The 22255-nt window shown below is 38.4% G+C and overlaps 2 protein-coding genes and 1 long non-coding RNA gene across 4 annotated transcripts; 2 read left to right on the top strand and 1 right to left on the bottom strand.

The window, feature by feature from the left end:
* The first annotated feature begins 106 nt into the window (after positions 1-106).
* Positions 107-10910, top strand: LOC110054973 (dnaJ homolog subfamily C member 11-like). Of its 2 annotated transcripts, XM_089282010.1 has the most exons (21): positions 107-193; positions 273-359; positions 1026-1068; positions 1692-1762; positions 2108-2137; positions 2439-2510; positions 2770-2837; positions 2998-3049; positions 3307-3429; positions 4074-4141; positions 4477-4541; positions 5068-5192; positions 5661-5740; positions 5919-6035; positions 6850-7005; positions 7540-7609; positions 8020-8077; positions 8186-8237; positions 8815-8917; positions 9420-9549; positions 10490-10910. In XM_089282010.1, the coding sequence occupies exons 1-21, from the start codon at positions 131-133 to the stop codon at positions 10528-10530; spliced, it is 1674 nt and encodes a 557-aa protein (XP_089138136.1). In that variant the 5' UTR covers positions 107-130; the 3' UTR covers positions 10531-10910. The 2 variants fall into 2 exon arrangements, with proteins under 2 accessions (XP_089138136.1, XP_020617012.2); XM_020761353.2 differs by lacking the exon at positions 10490-10910 and having other exon boundaries at positions 9420-9700.
* Positions 10911-11721: 811 nt separating this feature from the next.
* On the top strand, positions 11722-13645 carry LOC110054975 (uncharacterized). The gene is made up of 2 exons (XR_002297270.2): positions 11722-11915; positions 12942-13645. It is a non-coding gene; the product is annotated as an uncharacterized LOC110054975 (long non-coding RNA).
* A 228-nt stretch (positions 13646-13873) lies between these two features.
* Positions 13874-20251, bottom strand: LOC110054971 (PDZ domain-containing protein 2-like). The gene is made up of 3 exons (XM_020761351.2): positions 19622-20251; positions 16345-16890; positions 13874-16054 (listed from the first exon to the last, which is right to left on the bottom strand). The coding sequence occupies exons 1-3, from the start codon at positions 20015-20017 to the stop codon at positions 15212-15214; spliced, it is 1785 nt and encodes a 594-aa protein (XP_020617010.2). The 5' UTR covers positions 20018-20251; the 3' UTR covers positions 13874-15211.
* Positions 20252-22255: the final 2004 nt, after the last annotated feature.

The raw sequence follows: 22255 nt of genomic DNA on the forward strand, positions 1-22255 counted from the left end.
GCATCACGCGTTTCTCCAAATATGGCACGAGTTGGGGGTGTGTGCTCATGTATCAACCAATCAGCGTCAAGATTGCTCAAAATTTCAAGCCCGCAATTTTGAAAAGAACTAGCAGCGGTTCAATTTCAAAATGGCGGAAGCAGACGAAAGTGAAGACATCGATTACTACGCAGTTTTGAACGTCCGAAAAGAGGTGAATACAGTCTTCTTCAAATATGTGAAGCTATAAATGTGTTGTTCTTGTAATCGGATGCAACAAAATTGTATTTCAGGCTAATGAAAATGAAATAAAAGCAGCCTACAGGCGCATGTGCGTGTTGTACCATCCAGATAAACACCATGATCCAGCCAAGAAGAAAGTGAGTAAGCTTTAAAACTGCTATTTACAGGAATCTTTTTTATGTTGGATTGTGTTATTGAAGTACATGAAATTTTTTAAAGAACTATTTCCTCTGCATAAGCCAAATGTTATTGCAACAACAACAAAATAAAGTAATTAATAAAATATTTTGCCTAGTAAACTGAATGATGTAATCATATGAATAACAAAATTCCCGTGTCTGATTGGTTGGTATCTTTGAGGAGCGTGCAATATTGCCATGCCGGATTTCTTGGTGCACTTTAAATGAGTTATTCTATCCGTGTTTGATCAGCTAGTGGTAAAACAACAGAAATAATTATGCTACCGACTCTATTGGAATATACAGTAGTATTGATAGATGATATTCATGCTGCATGATGAGTCATTATTCTGAACAAATTATAATTGCTAACTAAAGCCCTCACACTGTCTTGAAACAGTCAAAAGTAACTTTGTTTATCATCTTACAAACTTGTGTTTACCATCTGGAAATTTCTTTTCCAGAGCCAGTATTTCCTAGACTTGATTTCCAGCTGTTTTGGGGGTCTGCTTGTGATCCTCCACTACACCTAGTGGTGTGAGCTCACAAAATGGCTGGAAATATGAGCCTAGTAAAATCAAGAAAAAATAAATGAGAAATTTGTTGACTGCCTTTTGTCCTCAGATTGCTGTAGAGCTGTTTAGTAAAATTCAAAAGGCCCATGAAGGTAAATTTGTGTCTAATATGTCAAATACATGACTTTGTGTAATTGTGTCACCACAGGCTTTTAGCCAGGATTTGAAAAGTGGGCATCCAAAATGTGCTATAGGACCTGCTCAAATGAATAATTTATAACTTAGGGAACATATAAAAAATAAAACAATTTTCTTTAATAAGTGGCCGTCCACAGGATGCCTGGACACCCATCTGGCTAGAAGCCTGTGTCAACAGGAGTTTAAACTGAAAAAAGAGTGGAACTGAAAAAAAGTGGAATGCATAATGTGGCCCATACTACTGTTAGAGGCTAATGAACTTCTGGTAAAACTTGAACTACTAGGAGTAAAGGTGGCTGAACAGTACACAATAGCTAATTCCCCCTTTGAGACATACCTGCAAGGAATCATGGTAGTCCACTATTCATCAAAATAAATATCCCATCCAAGATGATAAACACAAATAACATGATGTCCCTGCAGGCACATTTTAAAGAGGGAATTGGGCATTTTATAAATGGCAAGCAGTGAAACTCAAGACAATAATATTTTAATTTTTGAGTTCGTGGCTGTTTTATATTTTTTATTAAAAAAAAGGAATTGGTAATGATGAAGTGACATTTTTAAAAATGTTTAGTCCTTAGTAATCCAGAAAAAAGAGGAATTTATGATGTATATGGCCAGAAAGGATTGGATGCAGGTTGGGAGGTAAGCATGCATAGCACAGCTGTACTGACAAAAAATTAGCTGACAGCTATGTTGTGGCAATCAGATTTTGCATCGAAACTCTCCTAATATGTCGTCACACAATGTTGTCCCAACAGAGCTGCTTTTGAATGATTTCTTGATGATAACCTAATGTAAGTTTACATGTCACAAGTCAAGGACTTCTGGACACATACTGTGGCATAAATAAGGGATATGTTTTGTCTAGAATTTGAGGCATGCTCATACTTTTTAGTATTTTGTTTTTTATTTAATGATATTCATATCTTTCTAGTGTTGTCAGAAAACATTTAAATATCTAATGAGTCTTCTTGGCTTTTATTGTAGATTATTGAAAGACAAAGAACACCAGCTGAAGTAAGTTTTAGTCAGAGTGATTGGTGTTTAATTTCTGTCAGTATATGTTGTGCTACAGACAAGATGGTCAAATAAAATAAATTTTATGTACATGTGTGTACCAATCCTGCATAATTAAAAAATTAAAGTTAAAAAACGGTTTATTAAAAATTGCTTTCCACAAGAAAATCTTTAAACACTGTACACACTGGATAGCAAGTGATAGAGTCAATAGATTATAACATTATGCACCCTTTCAGTGTCAAGCTTACAGCCTGACTATGAATAGCATTTTGTGTGAATTGTGAAATGTTTTTTTCAGATTCGTGAAGAATATGAGAGGCTACAAAGAGAAAAAGAGGAGCGGCGTTTACAACAAATCACAAATCCAACAGTAAGGCTGAACTGAAAAGTGCCTATTGCCTGAGATTAGTTTTAGTATTAATTAAAATAAATTATCATTAATTAAGATAAATTATCATTAATTAATTTAAATTATTATGAATTAAAATAAATCATGCATTCAAGTAAAAATAATTATTTTTTACTTGCATAATTTATTTTATATTCCTTCGTGGTTTTCTTAAAAAAGCAGCCACAGGTTATTTATCAGAAAGTTTGTCAACATGTATTCATGTCTTGTGATTATTTAGGGCAGTATATCCGTTGGAGTGGATGCTACTGATTTGTTTGATCATTATGAAGATTCTTTTGATGAAAGGTAAGTGTTTTAATTTAATTAGAAGTTACAGAAGATTGTCGCACAGAACCAAAACTAGTGAAGAATTTGTATCTGTAAGAGTAACTGTAATTTTAGTAGTAATTTTATTAACATTTTTTATTTTTGTTTCATTGTAATATTGTTTAACCTTGAATTTCAGAGTTTTGCCAAATATTGAAGTGAGGTCAATGTCAATCTCACAGTCAATAGAGGTATGTAAATAAAGTATTATTATCACTTCTTCGGGCATTGTGGCGCATTTTGTAGGTTAAAGTGGAGAATTTGAAAGTTTAGCAATTGTACATTTAATTTCAACACTTACCAATAAGCTTTATCGAACTTTCCTTTCATGTCTTCTACAATTTTTCAAAACTCAAATGTCAAGATTTTGTAATTTCCATGGAGTGCTTTAAAAGGTAATTTTCAATTTATAATAAAAGCAAAAAATTCTCTTCTTTTCTTCCTCCAGGCACCTCTTACTCGTACAGATACACTCACTTTAGGTGGCTCTTTAGATGTCAAGAATGGAAATGGTAGTGGGAGTGTTTCAGTGGCAGCAAAGAGGACTCTGTCACACAGATCATGGGGCGAGGTGAGTGATTATCATTGGTGGAGCTCATCACCAATGATGTTGAGTACCCAGGGGTACTTCCTATAATGGCCTCCATGGGGAGGCTCGGCCCGAAAGGGTTACCTTTTTCAGGCTTCAGGTATATAAAAGGGTAGGGATTTTACAAGTTGAAGTGTTTGAAAGGGTAGGGAAATCTGCCATTTAAGTCCAACTTTAACATGAACTGAATATAAAATACGTGTACTTGTTTTTCTGGTTAACGCCACTTCTGGTTATGCTTGGTGTTCTCCTGTAATATTATTATATTTGAGAGGGTATAGGAAAGGCGTGTAACACCTTTTTTCAATAAAAGGTATATGAAAGGGCTACCTTTTCTGTCAAAGTGGTATACAAAAGAGTAAGGGCTTGGACCTTGGGGCAGAGTCTCCCTGTATAAAGTTGTGTAACTAGAGTAAACCCCGGGATTGAGTATAGTGAAATATTTTGTTTTAAAGTTAATTAAGTCTTGTCTTGAATAATTCATGTCTGCATTGACAAAAGAGTTCTTACCAGCATTAAATTTACTGGTACTATTGGACTTGAATTTCTGGAGGAAACTTTTTTTTAAATACATGTAATAGTAATACAAACAGAGGAGTCATTAATTTAGTGATATTTAATTTCAGGTAATGTTTGAGGCTGGGAATGGTCCTACGCTAACATTTCGAGCATTTACAAACCTTACGCAAAGAAGGTGAAAAATATGTAATTATTTAGCTTTGTCTTTAATTATTTGTTGTTTCTCTTGTCAAATATAATTTATGAAATGTTATTAATAATAATTACATTGCCCTTAACTCCTGAGTAGTCTGATAAATAAAGTGATGGCGACCATTGCAAATCTATCCCCACCCCACTAAAAGCATACTAGTTTCTATCATTTATCAATTCTCCTTAAGTCTCCCCTTTAAACCTCCATCTTGCTCACTGTTTGTAAAATGAGCAGTGTCTTATATATCTGGTCTTTCAAGTAGTTTTTGATTACCTTCTCTTTGTTTGTTTTCTTTTCTTTCTTTTTTAATACCATAGTTATGTAATTGGAGGAGTTGCTCTTAAAAGTGATGGAAGTGCTTTGTCTGCTGGATTTAACTGCAGTAAGTACCAAATTAAAGCCAATAAATATCAATTAAAAGCAAAATAGTTTTAACCTCTGTATAAACCTCACACTTGACACTTTCAGCAAGTCACCCAGAGTCTGAAAGCAGTGTGTAAAGAAGGTTGTGTCCAACAGCCTGTTGCTGGTAGATTTTGCAGTCAGGCTAGTAGATTCTTTTCTTTACTTTCTTGACAGATAAGTGAAGTTTTGTGAGAAAATGTTTTGAGGAAATTCAAATAATTTTGGGATTACTATAAAAGATGAAATTTGGGGAGGGGAAAGGGGGGGGGGGGGGGGTTTGAGAGTGAATTTTGGGTCAATAAATCATTGATAGTTACTTCCAAAAATTGGTTTCTTTGCACCCTGGAAATTTCTTTCACATGAATTAGGTGTGATAAAAAATGCAACCAATTAAATATTATAAATTAAAGAACTGATGTCTAGAGTTGTTCAGCTCTGAATCCTATATATTATATCAATTGGTCGTGAAAGCTTACCATAACTGTTCTATTTTCCTTCACTAGTGGTTGCTAGGCAACTCGACAGACACACTATAGGTTATATAACATACAGGGCTGGAATGCAGTCATCCATGACCACAACTCTTATAAGGGAGACTGAGAACAGCAAAGCAGTCATTACAATTCAGGTATTAACACATTCTTCATAATTATATTGTCTCCTTGAAGTGTCAATGTACTGTCGATTATGCAGGTGAAAATTAAGACTTGTCTAGCAAATTTTTATCCATTTCTCGGAACTAAATTCAAGTCAACACAATTTATTTTTCTCAGTGAATCACTTTTTACCTAGGGTTTCTATCTTGTATGTTTGCTCAGTTTTGGGTCATTTTATGAGCTCAGTGTCCTTGCCTTACACCAAGTCCATTTGAAGGAGGATGATAAACATATTCCAAAAATGGCTGCGAATCTAGCTCACCTCATGATTGGCTAGATCTAAGGAATTTACTTAAGAATTGCAGAAACCTATATCTTAAATGTACTAAACATCTCTTCATTTTATTGAATGCAAATGTAGTTGGCACTTGATAATTCCACTTTACTAAACATGCACTTATTGCTCTCCATCATTATTTTTTCTTTATTTCATTTTTTAGCTTGGTGTCCCAAGTTCATTTACATTAGCATCTTATACAAGAAAAATAGAAAAGAACACAAAACTCAGAGGCTACATAAAGTATGTCTGCTTTTTCTGTCCTGATCTAATACTTAATTTTCTTTTTGTGAAGTGTTTGATACATTCTTTTGTAGATAAATTTTTATTACACGACATGCTCTTTCATTGTGAGTGAGTTAATCATATGTCAATGTCATTGAGGTTTGCCTGCCTAACACATATGTTATCACTTCTTCAGAATTGGAACATTTGGTTCTATGGTTGCCTATGGATGTGAAAGACAGATTACAGAGCACAGTAAATTAACAGCTACAATGTGTATTGGGTCACCAGTTGGTGTGTTGGTTAAAGTAAAGTAAGCACAGATAATATGCACAGTCACATAGCACAGCCCTTATTGGATGTGTTCTCATGTAATACTTCTGTCAAAGAGGAGCCCTTGAAGCTTTGATCTTCACATATCAAAAGAATTCCATGTACACTCTTTATGACCAAAACCTGCGATTTTCCCCACCCTATTTATAACCTGAAAAAGTAGCTTATTCTAAAAGACATATCCAGTTCAAGACTAGAGTGCAAAAACCATACCCTATTTATGACCAACATAGCTAAAAACCTTACCTTTTGGGGCCGCACATACCTATATAGCTCATATAAGGGAGTACCCCCTCGCCCTGGGAGGCAAGCACTCACATGATTTGCAAATTGGCCCATTTATTATTATACATCTGGATAGAGACAGTGCTAGCATGTCTCACACCCAAACCTCTTAATGCAGAGGCCAACATGCTAAGAGTTTTAGCAGCTTATTTGAAATGCAAAATTCAAGGCCTGAAAAGACTGTGAAGAGCATGTTTATGAGCTTATAGACCTTGAAATTTATAGTTTTCATTATTTAGTACCTCCACATGTCCATGTGAAATTTGATATTTTTTAATTTTAAAGAGCAGATGTTTCACAGTCAAGTAATGTCTCGGTAGAAAGGATTAAGCTGCCTCGAAAGTAATTGAAAATTTTGGTGCATTCTAAATGGAGGGTTTAGTACAAAGGAGGATCTTAAAATATAGAGAGGAGGGTAAAGAAAATTTTGTCTCTAGTTTAAACATTAAGTGCATGTTTTCAATCGTGTTATCATTCATTAATGCAATGTTGATGTTTTTAATTTTCAGATTGACGCGTGCATCTCAAGTGTATAATTTTCCAATCAACCTGTCAGAGGAAATCAATCCGGCAGCCATATTTTACGGCACAGTAGTACCAGTGGCTGTGTTCTGGGTTGTTAAGATGCTAATTGTCAATCCATTTTTAAAGATGGAAAAAGAAATGTAAGTGAAAAATGATGATGTTGGGTATTTCAAAGGCATAAAAATCATGCCAAAAATAACAAATTAAACATCTTCCATTTGACGTTGAAGAGCGAGGTTTAAAGGAAATGTTTGCTGATCAGACAGAAAGCAATATTGTGATAATTATTGCTTTGGCGATTTATTGTGTGACAGTGTCAATCATAGTTTTTGCAACAGGCGTTAGCTTAAAAAAGCGTATTCACAAGTACAGATCTTTGGACTCCTATTCACAATTCAAAAAAAAAGGCTATGAGAAGATTGATTCTAGGCAATTTTTCACCCTTGTAAGTAAAAAAATAGCAAATGGATTATCTCTGCACTGGCTTTCATGGCATCACCACTCGCACACGAGACTCGACTGGCAGGCTATGCCCTAATTATCTTGTATATTTTAAGCAATGAAGCAAATTTTTTGGGGGTAGATGCGATACATTGCGTTTACCAATACAGTACTTATTAGAAATTTTCCTTAGTTAGTTGAATGTTGTTTTGTCTGAACTTTTTTTTTTTCAGGGAGTCTGAAGCTAATCAAGCCAAATATGCCAAACAAATGGCTGAGAAGAAAAGAGATGCAGAGAACAGTGTAAGTCAGTAGCTTGTAAAGAATACATTGCTAAGCTTAGAATCTCAATGAGTAAAGGTAGGTAAAGTCTGCGTATGAGCCAAGTGGCTTATCAGGCTGGTGCTTATCCGGTTTCTGTAGCATGAAGCAACTAGGAGTATTTCTACTCCTCACTGGAATGGGATACTAGTCGATCGCAGGGTTACATTAAATTCGCTGGTACCCATTTGTAAACCTAGGTGGGGAGAGGCACTGTGAGAGTAAAGTGTCTTGCCCAAGAACACAACACAATGATCCCAGCTGGGGCTTCTAGACAGACTATGGATTGGGCTGACCTTTTTTGAGTGGCTCCTAACACTGTGATACCCTCTACTGTGAGCTAAGAACAATGTTTGTGTTCTTGATTGTGATTATTGTTTGGCTGTTTTCAGATACGACTCATGCAAGAGACCTGCGAGAGAATACTAGAATACGAGACTTCCAGGCATGGTATGAAAGGAAGAGTTATTAGGCATTCATTCAACTTCACCTTTAAATTGTTTAATTAAATAGTTGTGTTTATCGCGACAGTAAACAGAGCTTTATTGTGGTTTGCAGGGTTAGTGGTAGTGAATGCTTGGTACGGACATTTGATATCCATGGGAGAAAGGTGAGTTGTGTTTGAGAAACAACTGACACACTGTAACCAATCGCGGATAAGATACTGTCTTCTCAGCCAATCAGCGACAGCAACTAAGTCATTCATGGCTTGACGCGCGCGAATTTTCCCGCGGTCTACACCGATAACTTGTTGTTTCAACCTACATTACTTGCAAAAAAAATCGGACATTAAAATTTCAGACGTTTAATTGTCGGACGCTTTTTGGTTGTATGGCACTTCGCTGAAACATATCTAACGTAAATTTATGCCTACAAAACTCGTTTTACACTGAAACAACCTCTGTGAAAATGAAAGTTGTACTGCACCCTCTAGGTTTTACAGATGCACCGACAGGAAAATAAGAAAAATTCTTTTCAGCCGTTACGTCACTCAAGCAGTGTCTCAACTCCATAAAGGAAACTAGTGGCTTTGGAGCTATTTGAAGTTTTATACTGTACTGTAAATACTTCGGACGCTTAAAACTTTCGGACGGTTTAATTTTCAGACACTTTATTGCCCGAAATTAAAATCGTCCAAAGTTTGTTGGAACTAACCTAGTTTCTTTATGGTGTTTTTCTTTTTGTAGTTCAGAGGGCGTCCACCGAGGTCCCAGTAAAGTGATCGATGTTACTATCCCTGTGCAATGCCAAGTAAAGGACTCGCGTCTCTTTCTTACAGAGTCTCCCAAGGTAGGATCATGGGAGCGGGTTGGTGTCCTGTGCTGTACGGAAAATACAGACTTTTTTATCAGTGTACCTCAGTAACGTATATCCAGATATTTTACAATCATGTTGTCGTCCGTTTGTTGGTCACTTAGAACTCAAAACCTGGTAGATGAAAAGGGTGAAAGGCAATAACAGGTTTTTAGAAGTCGTGCGAAATTTTAGCCTGAATTTTAGCCTTATCGAGTTGGGAATGTTGTGTTGCTCGAGGTAACGGTTGAAATTCAGGCTCACGAAGTATATGCAAGCCTTTAATTTAGCAGATTTTTTCTTGGTTCTTTCTACCAAGAGAAGTTTCCTCTTGTCTCTGATTCAGTGCAGCTGAGATATTTCCCAATGACGATATGAGTAATAAGTAATTAATGACGATTCGCCGGGCGAATCGTCATTAATTACTTATTATTCTGGAAGAATCAGTGTTGGTTTTCTCCACTCTGAATTATCTAAAATGCTTTTTTCTTCCTTACAGAGTAATCTGAGTGGGTTTTACGATCCCTGCCCTGAAGAAGAAAAAATGCTGAGAATACGATATCTGTTCAGAGACGCAATGCACGAAGTTACATACGGGGATAAGGAACCTGTACGAATACCCAAACAATGTAAGCACTGCACGCTTTTTACGGCAAAGCGTGCCAGGTTTTAATCTTTATGTTGGTTTTCCCATTTCTTAGCCAATCAGAAACCACGTTATTCTGGGAGGCGGGGAATTAAATTAGTCACGTGATGGTGGTTCTTTGATTGGCGTCACAGAAGATAGGAAAACCTCCAAAAAGTTTCAGAAAGCTTTGTCCCCAAATTTCCACTTGATTCCACTTTCTTGTTCATCACTTAAAATTTTATCTATTAGAAAAATGGAAACGCATTTCTAATGAGCAAGAAGAGACAGTCGAAAGAAATGATCGACGTGGAAAAATTTCCGCGTGGAAATTTTTATGTATTGTGGTTTTCGAAAATCCAAGATCGAACAAAACATGTCATAGAATACCAATACAGCTAACTTGATTTAAACACGGCGAGGATTACTGCGCCTTTCAATAACATTCGGGTTCTAAAATTCAAAGCTCAACCGACAAATGCGTTTTTCGCTACCGTCAATCAAATGTTCGGCGGCTCCTCCCAGCTTCCGTCTACTGCCGAGCGCGCGGTAATCAAATCGTTGAGCACAGTTGAGACAACGAAACAGTGTTCGGCAGTAGTCGAAAGCGGCGAGGAGCCGCTAAACATTTGATTGACGGTTGCGAAAAACGCATTTGTCGGTTGAGCTTTGAATTTTAAAGTCCGCATGTTATTTGAAAGGCGCAGTAAAGTTGCAAGCTTGTGGGACCGTATAGAAAATAAAATTTAAAAAGACAAGTAAAAGATAACCCGTGAACGGGGAAGTGATTTGCTTTAGTTAGTTTTGAGAAATTGTTTTCTTTCCGTCTTATTTTCTCGGCATTTCTCAGGATCTTTTAATTGAAATGCAAGAGCGTAGTTTCTTTGTTAAAAGTAGCAGGATTTGTCGTTGGTCCAATTTAACGTTTGTTTTCTCCTTTTCAGCTCATAAAATTCGTTCGAGTGAAGAGAATTTAACAGAGTAAACAACGCGTTATTTAAGACGTCCATTTTACTGGAACAGAGCGAGGTACTACATCATCCAATTTCCATCAAGTCGAGGTGCTTGTGGTTTTATAATCAGTGAAAGATTTGGAAGACTTCACGCACCAGAAGAAAAGCAGTTTGAGCTCCGTGAAATATATTGAAAGGACAACAGACTCCTATGTTGGCTTCATGTTTCGAACATTTGGTGTGTGTAAACCAAGAACATTGAAATATCAATTGAAACAAGCGAGAAGATGCTTAAAGGCCTACTTTATAGGCGATGTTGTCAAATGAATGATGCAAGGGCGATTTTAAGGATACAAAAGAGGAAGGAGAAAAAGGCGAACGTTTTTTATGATTAATAAAACTGGGATTAAAACATTGTGGCAAAACCTTTTCTTGTTTAATACATTTTTCTTTCCTTTTGTTAATGCCTGGGTGGCTCATGGTTAGTTTGCTAGACTCCAGATTGAGCGGTCCGGGTTCAAGCCCTGGCCGGGGACATTGTGTTGTGTTCTTCGGCAAGACACTACTCTCACAATGCCTCTCTCTGCCCAGGTGTATAAATTTGCATCCGAATTTAATGCTGGGGGCAACGCTGCGATGGATTAGAGTCCCGTTCAGGGTAGCCTGCGTCGAAGACGGAAATTTAAACGCGTTTGGTAGTGTCTACGACACAGGCTAGTCCAGGGGGAGTAGAAATACACCAAGTCGTTTCGTGATATGATAAGCTCGGGTCTGATCGGCCACTTGGCTCGTAGCATACGTAGACTCTTTTTTCCTGCACTATTGCCCTCCGAACAGTAGCAAACCCGTTGATGACATTGAACTACAGAGATTATTAGGGAGAGATTGTTAGTTCCTCTTTGCGCGCGAAAATTCGGACTCGAGCAAAAACCAATCAGAAACGCTACGTGGATGAGCGTAACCAGTGTGGAATGGGCCATCATGTAGCTTGGAAAGGAGGCGTGGGGGGGGGGGGGGGGGGGAGGGGGGATATCATTAAAGAGAAATGACAATAGCATTTGAAATTAAAGACAGCCTGCATTAACCTCAGTTGCAAGCTACTTGCAGTTCCTCGTACTTCAATTTGCCAAAAAAGGTAAATATGAAATTATTTGTTTTGAAATTAACCACAGTGTCTACACCTTTTCCGGGACCTATGCCATGAATGTTTCAGCTTATTAAACGGAGAGACCCTGGGCTCGAACATGTTCTTACATGAAGTACCTTAAGGAAGTGCTTGTAATGGCGGATTATCATGGGGGTTGACTTACGTCCTTACGGAAAGCTGCCCGCCTTGGCAGTGTGGTGTTTCTTTGGGACGTGCTTTTATTCTTTTATAGCATATCAAATGTTTGGTGAGAGAGGAAAGAAGAATCGGGTAAGTTTTCTTTTAATTTCTTTTTCTTTTTCTCAAAAGTTCATAGCTCACCAGATGCGCACGCGCTCAATGTTCTTCTAGGATACTCTCTCGCTGCATTCCAGAATTACAGCGAGATAGTATTCTAGAAGCAAATTGGAATATAAGCTTAAGCTTGCATGTGTAAGCTTTTTTTAAGCTTTATATGTAACATGTAGATCCCAAATGGATGTAAAATTGGTGGGTTTTGTATTCTCTGGGGTCATTTCTCTGCTACAGTGTACTAGCTTTTAGGATGAGCTGCTCTGCGAGATGTTTTTCTACATTATAGTTTTTTTTATTTGACGAGGAGAGGAGGAGGCTTATGTGTTTTGTGTGTATGGAACATATTTGTATTTTGGAGATGTTTTTAAACACCTCAAATGAACCTTTGTCTACACCTCCATATCTCCTTTTTGCCTCAATTACTTCCTGCATGGGAAATGGGCATTTTAACAGGAGTCCAATAAAATGCAAAATGGAAGATGATTACAAAACAATGGAGTGATTTCAGGGGACTGGTAGGCCCTTTCTGAGTATGACTCAGGCTAGTGTAGCTTGAACCAGTGTGCATACTGCGAGACTCAAGGGTGCGACATAGGTTTAAAGGGATGCAGAATAAAAGAGGAAATGTAGGTGGGATGTGGGACAACACTAATTTAATGGCAGGATACTGGATAAGAATACTTTGGTGGGAGTGGGATTTGCTTAGTTTGACTGGCGGGATGTGGGTAGTTTTGAAAGTGACGATGTGATATGGGATGAAAAACAGAAAATCACACATTACAACGATCTGACCAGGCAAGATCAGGATTAAGATTCTGAGTGAGGTGGGATGGTGGGGTTGAGCCAAAAATAGTGGTGGGATTCATGATTACAAAAGCCTGTATTGGGCCCTCAAACTAAGCTTATGACAAGAAAAGGAATAATATTATGGAAAATGTTAATACTTTTTGTTAGCATGTTTCTGGCAAGCATTATTACTTTATTTTTGTTTTACTTTGGTAGAGACATATCCGTGCTATGCTTGGAGTTGAGGCTCCTGAACTTTCTGCGGAAGATGAGGAATGGCAGACCCTTATAAATGAAACCACCTATAGCAAAACAGAAAGCATAAAAAGAAACAGCAGATGACAATATAGAGTCTTGTCTTCCTCTCAAGCATGTTGCAGGAGCCATTTAATCTATGAATGTGTATGACTGATAGCGGCAATGTTGAAAAAACTCTATTATTGAAAGATTTTCTCAACTCTGCATCATACATTTTTAATGTCCAGCTTGAAAAAAAAATTGTTCAGCTAAAGCAAGATGCTTCTGTAAAGATAACAGTTTTCCTCATTCTCACAACCTGTATTTTGAAAGTGGTTGTAAAAAGGTTGAGAGAAGTTAGGGATTCATCAGTCTCCAACAGGATGGTGACAGTATTAAACAATTTTCCCTCAGCCATTTTATTAAGGGGTGGTATCTCCAGTAACTTCAGGCTATGGGTTAGAAACAGGTCATTCTGAGAGAAGCAAGGTATAGTGTTCAGGAATTTAACACAATTTCTCCCCCTTCCAGGGGGGACTTCTATGTAAAAATCAGGCCTGCTTGTCAGAAATCTTGAAAAGAACCTCCAAGAGTTACCAAGGTCCTGTTTTGTGGGCATGGCTTGAATTTTTTTTCACCCTAAGAGGAACCAATGAGACATTAAAAATCCATTGATTGTCAAATATCTCCTGTCATATTTTTTTGGCGCAATACTGTAAAAGGCACTGTCAAAGCTCCCACTGTGGACCTTTTGAGGGTGAACGCCCTAAGAGTTAGCAAAACCACTTTTTAAACCTTTTTATATTGGAATTCCCCTTCCCCCGGTTTCTTCCCTTTTCTTGATCGTGTTTCACTTCCTTTTATGTTCTCGCAGTGTCTATGAAGGTAACAAACACTTAATTACACAAGGGTTTTGTTTTTGAAGATGAAGATTTTTGATCAGTAGTGAACAAAAATAAACCTTGACTACAATTTTGCAATCTTCATTTTCATGTATCAAATATGGAGGAGAGTGATAATAATATTGTTGTTTTAGTGCAGTGTTGATACTCATTAAAATAACTTTGTTTTCTTTTAAATTTTTGTAGTATTGCAACAAATTCAGTGATTTTATGAAATATTAAATATGGCCTTTCATCAAGGCAAATGCAATCTAAGATTTAAATTAAAAAGGAATAAATTATTCTAATTTAAATAAATTAATTGCTTTGTATGGCATATTAAAAGTTTTATAATAAACTATGACAAACAGGAGTCAGTGAAGTGCCAAGATATGTAATAAAAGTCAATAAAATACATCAAACTAATGTCTACCTGATATATACTACTGATAAATTATTTTATCATCTCTACCTACTCAGTGAGAACATTTTACAGTTGCATATCGATAATAAATGTTTACGATTTTCACAACTACCAATGAATATAACCATTTGACCAGGCTATGAGATTGCAATATTTAAGTACAGTTTAACTGCATCAAATATGAAATTTATCTAAAAAGAGTATAAAAAGTGCCTTTAAACCTTGTCACAAGAGTAGTGATGTTTGGCATTTCATCTTTTTTTTTTCAAAGTTGTCTCCACTTTCTCAGTAAAAACTTTTTCTGAAGTGTGAGTTTGCTATTTGTTTAACTGTTAACAAGTGAAACTCGTATAAAATAAGCGATAAACAGACTTAGAACACAGGTAGATCTAGGGGTATGCACTCCCACTGAGATGAAGCCTTCTTCATATTCACTATTAAAATTTATTTACCTCACCAGTCAGTTTCGCCATTTCTTAGTGGTGCACCCCCTCCTAAGAAAAATTCTGCATCCGTCCCTGTAGAAAGGGACTAGAGTATAAACAATATTTTACTTATTGCTCAATTACTGAAGTTATCACAAAAGCTGAAGAAAAGTTTTAAAAGTTTTGTTCCTAAGTATGTATGTCATTCAAGATTACGAAATTTCAAATTCGTTGGATTCTTTGAGATGTCTAGAAAATTAGAAATTACATTTTATCATCCCGTGAGTTGTAGAGCGCTATTCAATTTTGTTGTTCGTTGAGCTCGGTGATTGGTAAAAAGAATATACTCAACCCAGCGAGTGACCAATCAGAACGAAGTTCATATTTGGCCAATCAGGTAGAACAAGCATGCCTTGGCTCGCGCGAAATTTCCCGCGCTGTTCACCGGTCGCATGCCAGTTCAGTAGTTTTTCTTTCTTTGTCAAAATAGAACAACAATTGAAAAAGCGCTGTACTGTCTTAACAGTGCAGTGATTTTGGTCGTCTTCCTTGCTTCCCTCTCGTGGAAGTTTTCGTCGTGTTTAATGAGTTCCACACCTCGGCGTATGGATTACTCTGCGGGTTTTGACTTCGTTGAAGGAACTTTCTTTTGATGGTAATTGTCACCTTTTTCCTTGCGCATCTTCGTAACATTTTCTCTGCCTCTAAAAACGTTGCGCCCTCCAAACTTTCTCCGCTGAAATCAACGATTTCATCTCCATTCTGCAAAAATTCCTGTGCACCCCCGGTAGCTGGAACTTCTGCAATGAATATCGGGAGGTCTCCGTACGGAGAAAAAACTCCCCCTCCGATGGTAAATCCCCAATCACTGGCTGTGCTTTCACGTTGTAACTCAACGGTGATAGTTTTCCTCTCAATATAATGCTTCCCCGTAAACTTCCGAGCTGAGCTCGAAGTTTGATACAGTGAAGAGTTGGATGCCGAAGTGGACACGATGCTTCGCCGAACGCGCGCCGAGGAACTTCGGCCAACGGTCGCTGGTCTCTGAGACGTGATCGAGTCCCAGGGAAGAGGGAGTCGTTGTCTGGTCGTAAAAGCAGGCCAAGTTGCCCTTACATCACAATGCTCGATGGTGCTTCGTCTTTTCAAGGTGCTCTGCCGGTTTCGCGAGCACCTCAGAGCTACCGTGGTGGAATACAAAGTTGCTTTATCCTCGTGGATTTGTGGTAGGTCGAGAAATGGTTCACAGCGCGCGAAGCTCTTAAGTGACAGTGAATCTGAGGTCTTGCTCCATTCGGGGATAGCACCGTCTTGACATACTGCGTAGTCATTGGTTTCAGGATTAGTTGACAGAGTATGCAACTGGAGGGAAATATAGAGAACATGAATGTTAGTTTAATAACGTAATAACTACTTTCTCTGTCTCCGAGCGAGTTAAAATTTAGAACTCGTAGAGTATCAGCCATGGAAAGCCGTTTCGTTCTAGTTCAGTTGGACACAGTATAGTGAAGCCAAATGAAATAGGCTTGTCAAATTATAACCACCCTCCCCCCCTAAAAATTAGTGCTGAAAACCTCATATACCTAAATACCTAATTATTTAGTTTCTTTTCACAAAATTGTCAAATTATCTACTTTATCAATAAAATTCACCTCATTCCCCATTGTGCTCTCCTGATTGCCTTTTTCTGTCCCAATGCTCACGCGACCAGTCAGTTCATCCTCCGTTGGCCCGACGAAGGAAGTGACGCGCGAAACTCGCTTAACAGGTTTGACATACGGGCAAGCCTGCTTAGTGACGTCGATAACGGACGAGAGCGTCCTGGGGATGACACTCGAGCTGGCTGCTTCCTCGATAACGCTTCTTCTCTTCTTCGGTGACGCGACGTTGTTGTTCACCTTCTTGTCTTTTTTCTCGTGCTTCAAACGCTCCAAGATGGCGCGGTTCGCATCTTTTTTCCTCGCTACAACCAACGTCACGACGGCTGGCAGGGATCTGAAGATGGCCAAGGCTTCAGCGTGTGTTTTCCCGCCAAGAGCTTGGCCGTTAGCCTCCAGAAGTTCGTCTCCATTTCTGACGCGGCCGGATTTGGACGCGGAGGAATTGGGTAGGATGTCGTTGACGTAATGATTTTCCAATGGTGTGTCGGCTCCTCCCACCAAGACAATACCAAGGAAGCCATTCTGTGGCTTGATCAACTGCGCATGACAGAAAAAAAAAACAGGCTTACCTTTTTCTCACTACAGTAGTTATCATCGATAAAGATCATTTCTTTGTGCGCGGGACAACTAAACACTTAAAATTGCATGGCTCGACACCAATGCAAAACTTCAAAAAGGCCTTGAAACACGGGGGGTAGAGGGGGGGGGGGCGGGCGGGAAGGGGCTGTGCGGGCACTCCCATATATTAGCTCTATGGGTATGTGCCGCTGTGAAGGGTGTGGTTTTCAGGCAGGTTAGTCTGGGATAGCGTACAGAAATCAGACAGTTTTGGTCTAGAATGTGGTACAATGTACCGGAAAAGTGGCCAGTGTATAAATAATTTAGTCCAGAACAGAGTTTACCCTGGATTATATATGCGTAGTTGGCGTATGTTGGACCACGATAGTGATAAAGTTTCTGTAAGGAAAATAGCCAGTCTGGGATAGGGTCGGGGTTTTTGGTGCCTAGTCTGGAATAGGGTTGCAAAATCAAGCTGATCGTGGTCTAGTAAAGGGTAAGGGTTTCAGTATACCAGCGATACACCCCTAACCAGTGAGAAGGGTTAGTTTTAAGTCAAACCAGTTTGTCAAACTGGTTCGCCCTAGACGATTCCAGCGTTCGTTTTATCGAAATTCTAAGCTATTTTCATACTGTTATCTCCGATTACCTTCGATTCAAGATAACGCGCAAAATCTCCGCCACAAATTGAGCACGTGAAGTCAGTTAATCGTTTCCCGCCGAGCCGTTACATTACCTCACGCGTCGATGCACCTCAGAATTAATTAGTACCACACGAACATACATTAGCATAATAATGCCAATATCCGACACGTGCTCCAATGATAAACAGGTGTTATGTAGAAACGGACCGGCGTGAACAATTGAGCACCGTGCTGAAAAGATTCTCTCACTTTGAAAAAGAAAAAGAAAAAAACAATTTATCCGTGGAGTACTACATTTATACTAAGATAGCGAACTCGATGATCTAGTTTCAGGACATTGATTTCGACGAGAATCAGTAGACGATTGAAGTTTACGTGAAAGGATATATCAGTTTCTATTACATGGTATTGATTCGATTCATGAGAAACCGTATTTGTACATTTCGTTATTTTGGTTAATTTAAACTGTGAAAGACTGAAAATATTAAAATCGTTATTTCAGTTGAAATCTAAAAAAATCAAGGAGATTCAAAATGAACTTATTCCAAAGTACCCCAGATTTGTCATATCGTTATGTATCAAGTGCAACAATACTTCTTCACTTGCACTACGTACATTTGACAAGTAACATGTCATTGTGCCAGCGGGAGTGAAAGTGATTGAAAGAAACAGATGTTTTGTCCTTAGTAATCAAGAAATTAGGAAAATTAATGGATTTCACTTACAAATCGAACACGGCACGCGAACAAAAGGCATCATGTCGCGTGGCGTGAGATAATAAACAATTTATTTCCACGATACGGAGGGAATACTAGAAAGATATCGCTTAACGCAAAAAATATTGGGTTATTTTACTTTTGAATACAAAGTACAATGAAATCTTTCATTCAGTGAAGCCTGTAAGTGACAGTTTGTCAAAAAAAAAAATACTGGGTGTGTACTTTGTATAAAATTATTGTGAAAACATAAATACAAACTCATAATTAAATCTTAAAATTGTAGAATCTTGACTCGAGTAAGTTTAGCCATAATTCAAAAAGATGTAAAAGAAACGCCTAGCTTTAAAATTTTCCTTTCACTGCAATTTTTCTTATCCAGGCTTTCGTTCTGTACTTGATTAGGAGGCTTTTAATTTGGTCTTCTTGATCGTGATTAAGTTTGTACCCCTGGGGAAATTTGTTCTTTTGTTGTTACAAAATCCAAGAAACAATTGAAAACACAAACGGTTTTTTTGGGAACCTTTGTTATCGGTGGTTGAAAAGTTCACATTGACATTGATACAGCCCTGAAAAATAAGATGCCGCAGAGATGTGAAATAGCATAAATCACATTTCGGACATAAACTGAAAAGTGAAAGACCTGTATTACTACTTTCAAGTAAAATTACTTTGTTCAAATTCTTGTTTCCACTTTCCCTAATGATTCTTTTATCTCTCAATGTTTCGTTCAGCATTTCCAACGAACTTTTTTTTTAATTTACCAAACCTCCACTTGTAAAGTTATGACAGTTATTAATTAAAACAACTCCTGCCTTGAAGGGATCCACAGGTTGTATGCTTGTTTCATAACCTGAGCACAACATGTACCGCGCGTTTTTCGATGTTAGAAAATTGAGCTTGTTTACTGGCGGAAGTTTCGATCCCGGAAACAAAGACACTTCGGTGTAATCATATACAAATACTCCTCTCCGCTTTCAGACGGAAGTTTCTGTGCAGTTTTCGTTTGGGAGCGGTGAGACCAGGACGAAATCCTTTACATGAAAATCAAGTAGACGATCTTGAAGTTGCGTTACAATTGACTGATCTACGATCACTTGCTTTGTATATTTGTTCTCTAACTGTACACATTGCGCGGTATTTTAAACCGATCAATCTGCGATCAGACGGGATCAGCTCTCTCAAGTTGAAGAGAAATCTCTCGTTAAAAGGATTGTTTTAAAACAAATTGAAGCGCCTACATAGCTATGGCTTGATAGAGCTTATTTTCCAAGAAGGAATTGAGCGCCAAAAATTTCCGCGTTCTTTAATAAGGAATGGCTTAGAAGTGAAAGTAAAATAGGAACGAACCTGTATTGAAAAAACTCCCTCCTCGTCTTCGTCTTCTCCACCCTGGTGGAAAACCTTGTTGTTTTGAGGTTGCTGTACTTCAGTGTTAATCTTCTTCTCTTCTTTACTTGACCAATAATTCTTCAACACCGCGCGCGGACTAAAACCCTCCAAGCGCGCTCTTTGCTTCATTCGTTCACGGTCAGTGATCGGCTGATTGCTAATTCCTCCCAAAATTTGTCTGCCTTTCCACGAATTACGCGCCATTCCTTTGCAATCGATCGGCTCGCAAAGAACAGGGTAGATTTCGCTCGGGAAAGGAGTCTTGGTGTAAAAGTTTTCGTCGTTTCGCGACGTTTTACCTTTCAAAAAGTTGTACGCCTTTGACAAGAACGACATCGAGTTTGGCGCTCTCATATTCACTGGTGTATGAATTAATGTTTCAGTCAGTGCTTTCAGGAGTCTCTCCGCGCGCCTTCCAGCTTCATCGGGAAAATCTGCTGCTGATTATAACAATTTCTAGTTGCTTTGGTTGTCTGAAGGGATCAGCTCTCAAACTGCTCTTCGCGGTCTCCTCTATAAGCCTGCGTTTAAGTTCCACTACATCTGTTCCAACGAGCCTCGTGTTTTTGTCGTCAGCTCTTTGTTTTCCTGGACCCTGACAGCTCCGAATAATTAACAGTGCCTTATATGAATGAAAATGCTAATTGCGCGCAAAAACACCGGTCACGCCAGAAACCTGTTCCTAGACACACAATATTCATTCGTTCAGTTTAATTCGTCCACGCAGCTCGATTGACTGTTCTACCCCTACACTAGCAACAATGCTACCTCAACTCAAAACTGTTTCGTGCGCACAACGTTGTAGATTATAGATTCGATCACTAAGCAAAAGATGTTGTGCATTTACTAATAACAAATGTAAACATCGATTTTTGCTTTTCCTTTCAAACTTTCATCCGCGTTCCCAACACGTGCTCCTGTCGCGAACAAGAGCGCCACACTTCAACAATATACTAGCACGTGCATAACTTGAAATATTAAGTCTTGTGTTTAACTGTTTCGATCTTTTACAACACGTGGTAGTCTTGTGCTAAATGTCTTGCTCTTTCTGTCAATGTTCAACGATCAAAATTCACTTCTGTCGGAGAAGACATGAAAAATCAAATCTATAGACTAATTTTTATTTCTAAGAAAATCCATGGTTCTTTTCTTTTTTGCGACTCTGTAGGCTACACCCGTGTAGTTTCGACTGCAAGTTTCAATTGTCTTTGAAAAAGGCGCTACGTTTTCAAAGGGTTTTCAAGAAAGAAGCCGTTGATTATTAAACTTTTTTTGAAATGATTGGGTATAAGAAAAAATGACAGGTTTCCTCATTGTGTGAATAACAGGCTTAAAGTTACAGCATTCAGTCCTCAGCCATCAAAGAAACCAGTTTGTTAAAGATCACTCTAACGAATTTTAAATTTCCTTTTTATCTATTTCATTCGAAATGTTGTAACAGTTCGAGAACCTGAAGTCTTTTACCGTAAAACGCTAGCCTTTTCGCTTTTTTCGCTGTTTATTTGCCAAACAGGTGCAAGTTTACCAGAACTTTTGACTACTCAAAAGTTTAATTAAAAACAGAACACGGGAGTATAGTGAACACACGCAAAAAAATCATAACAAGCCAGCAACACGATCTCGGTTTTACAAGCACTGTAATTATGTAATGGCTGTTTTCTGCCGAAAACGTATTGACCAGTACTCGAACAAAGAGACATACTGCGGCAAAATTGGGGCCAGATTGTTTTGCGCATTGGGTTTCCATGCATCTTGATTTCCCTCAGAAGACCCCAGCACTTATTACAGGTAACTGGTTTGAAATTTGCTGCTACTCAGCACCTGCTCAGGGGGAGCGGGTGGGTGGGGTAAAGGGGTCTGTATTCACGCTCCGCACTTTTTTACGCTCGATTTTAGCTTCAGCCTCTTTAACTGCTAAACACAACATGTTCCACTTCCGCCGGGGTAGCGGCCGAGGGGGGGCGGGGGGGGGGGGGAGAGGGGAGAGACTTCCATATAAAAAAGGGGGTGCTCGTCGGAAATGTTGAAAGAACACCTAAGAGGTGCCAAGATCCTGTTTTGTGGGCGTGGCTTGAATTTTTTTTCTCCCGTTACAAGAAGTACCAATTCTTACATAACACATCATCTACTGTCATATTTCCCGCTCAACACTCGATCTAAAAGGTACCGCAAACGTACCTGCTGTGGAGCTTTTGAGGCTAACCATCCTAAGAGGTATCAAAACTGCGTGTCTAACCCCTAAAAGGTATGACGAACACCCCCTACCTTTTTATATTGGAGTCTTCCCCGGGTTCCACTCAAATGTGACCGACTTGTAAACTAGAATATATCACATCTAAATGAAATGCCTCTCCATGTTTTTGGGTCTATCTGTGAAGTATTCATGTTAACTTCTACAAATGTGACAAATGGGTCTCTTGTTTGCGAGAAAAATATGGTCGCCAACCTTTTGATTCTCTTCAATTTTTCGCTTTGGTACTAACGATTCTGCAGACAGTAACTTTCTCATGTGAAACTCGCTGGCTTAGTCGCTTCATCAAGCTTATTCTAGAACTCTTGCAAAGCAAGCAAAATAAACCAAAAAGATCAATA

This window comes from Orbicella faveolata, unplaced genomic scaffold (genome assembly GCF_042242905.1).
Source record: "Orbicella faveolata isolate gen_17 unplaced genomic scaffold, um_ofav_v1 contig_12, whole genome shotgun sequence".
NCBI classification, from domain to species: domain Eukaryota; kingdom Metazoa; phylum Cnidaria; class Anthozoa; order Scleractinia; family Merulinidae; genus Orbicella; species Orbicella faveolata.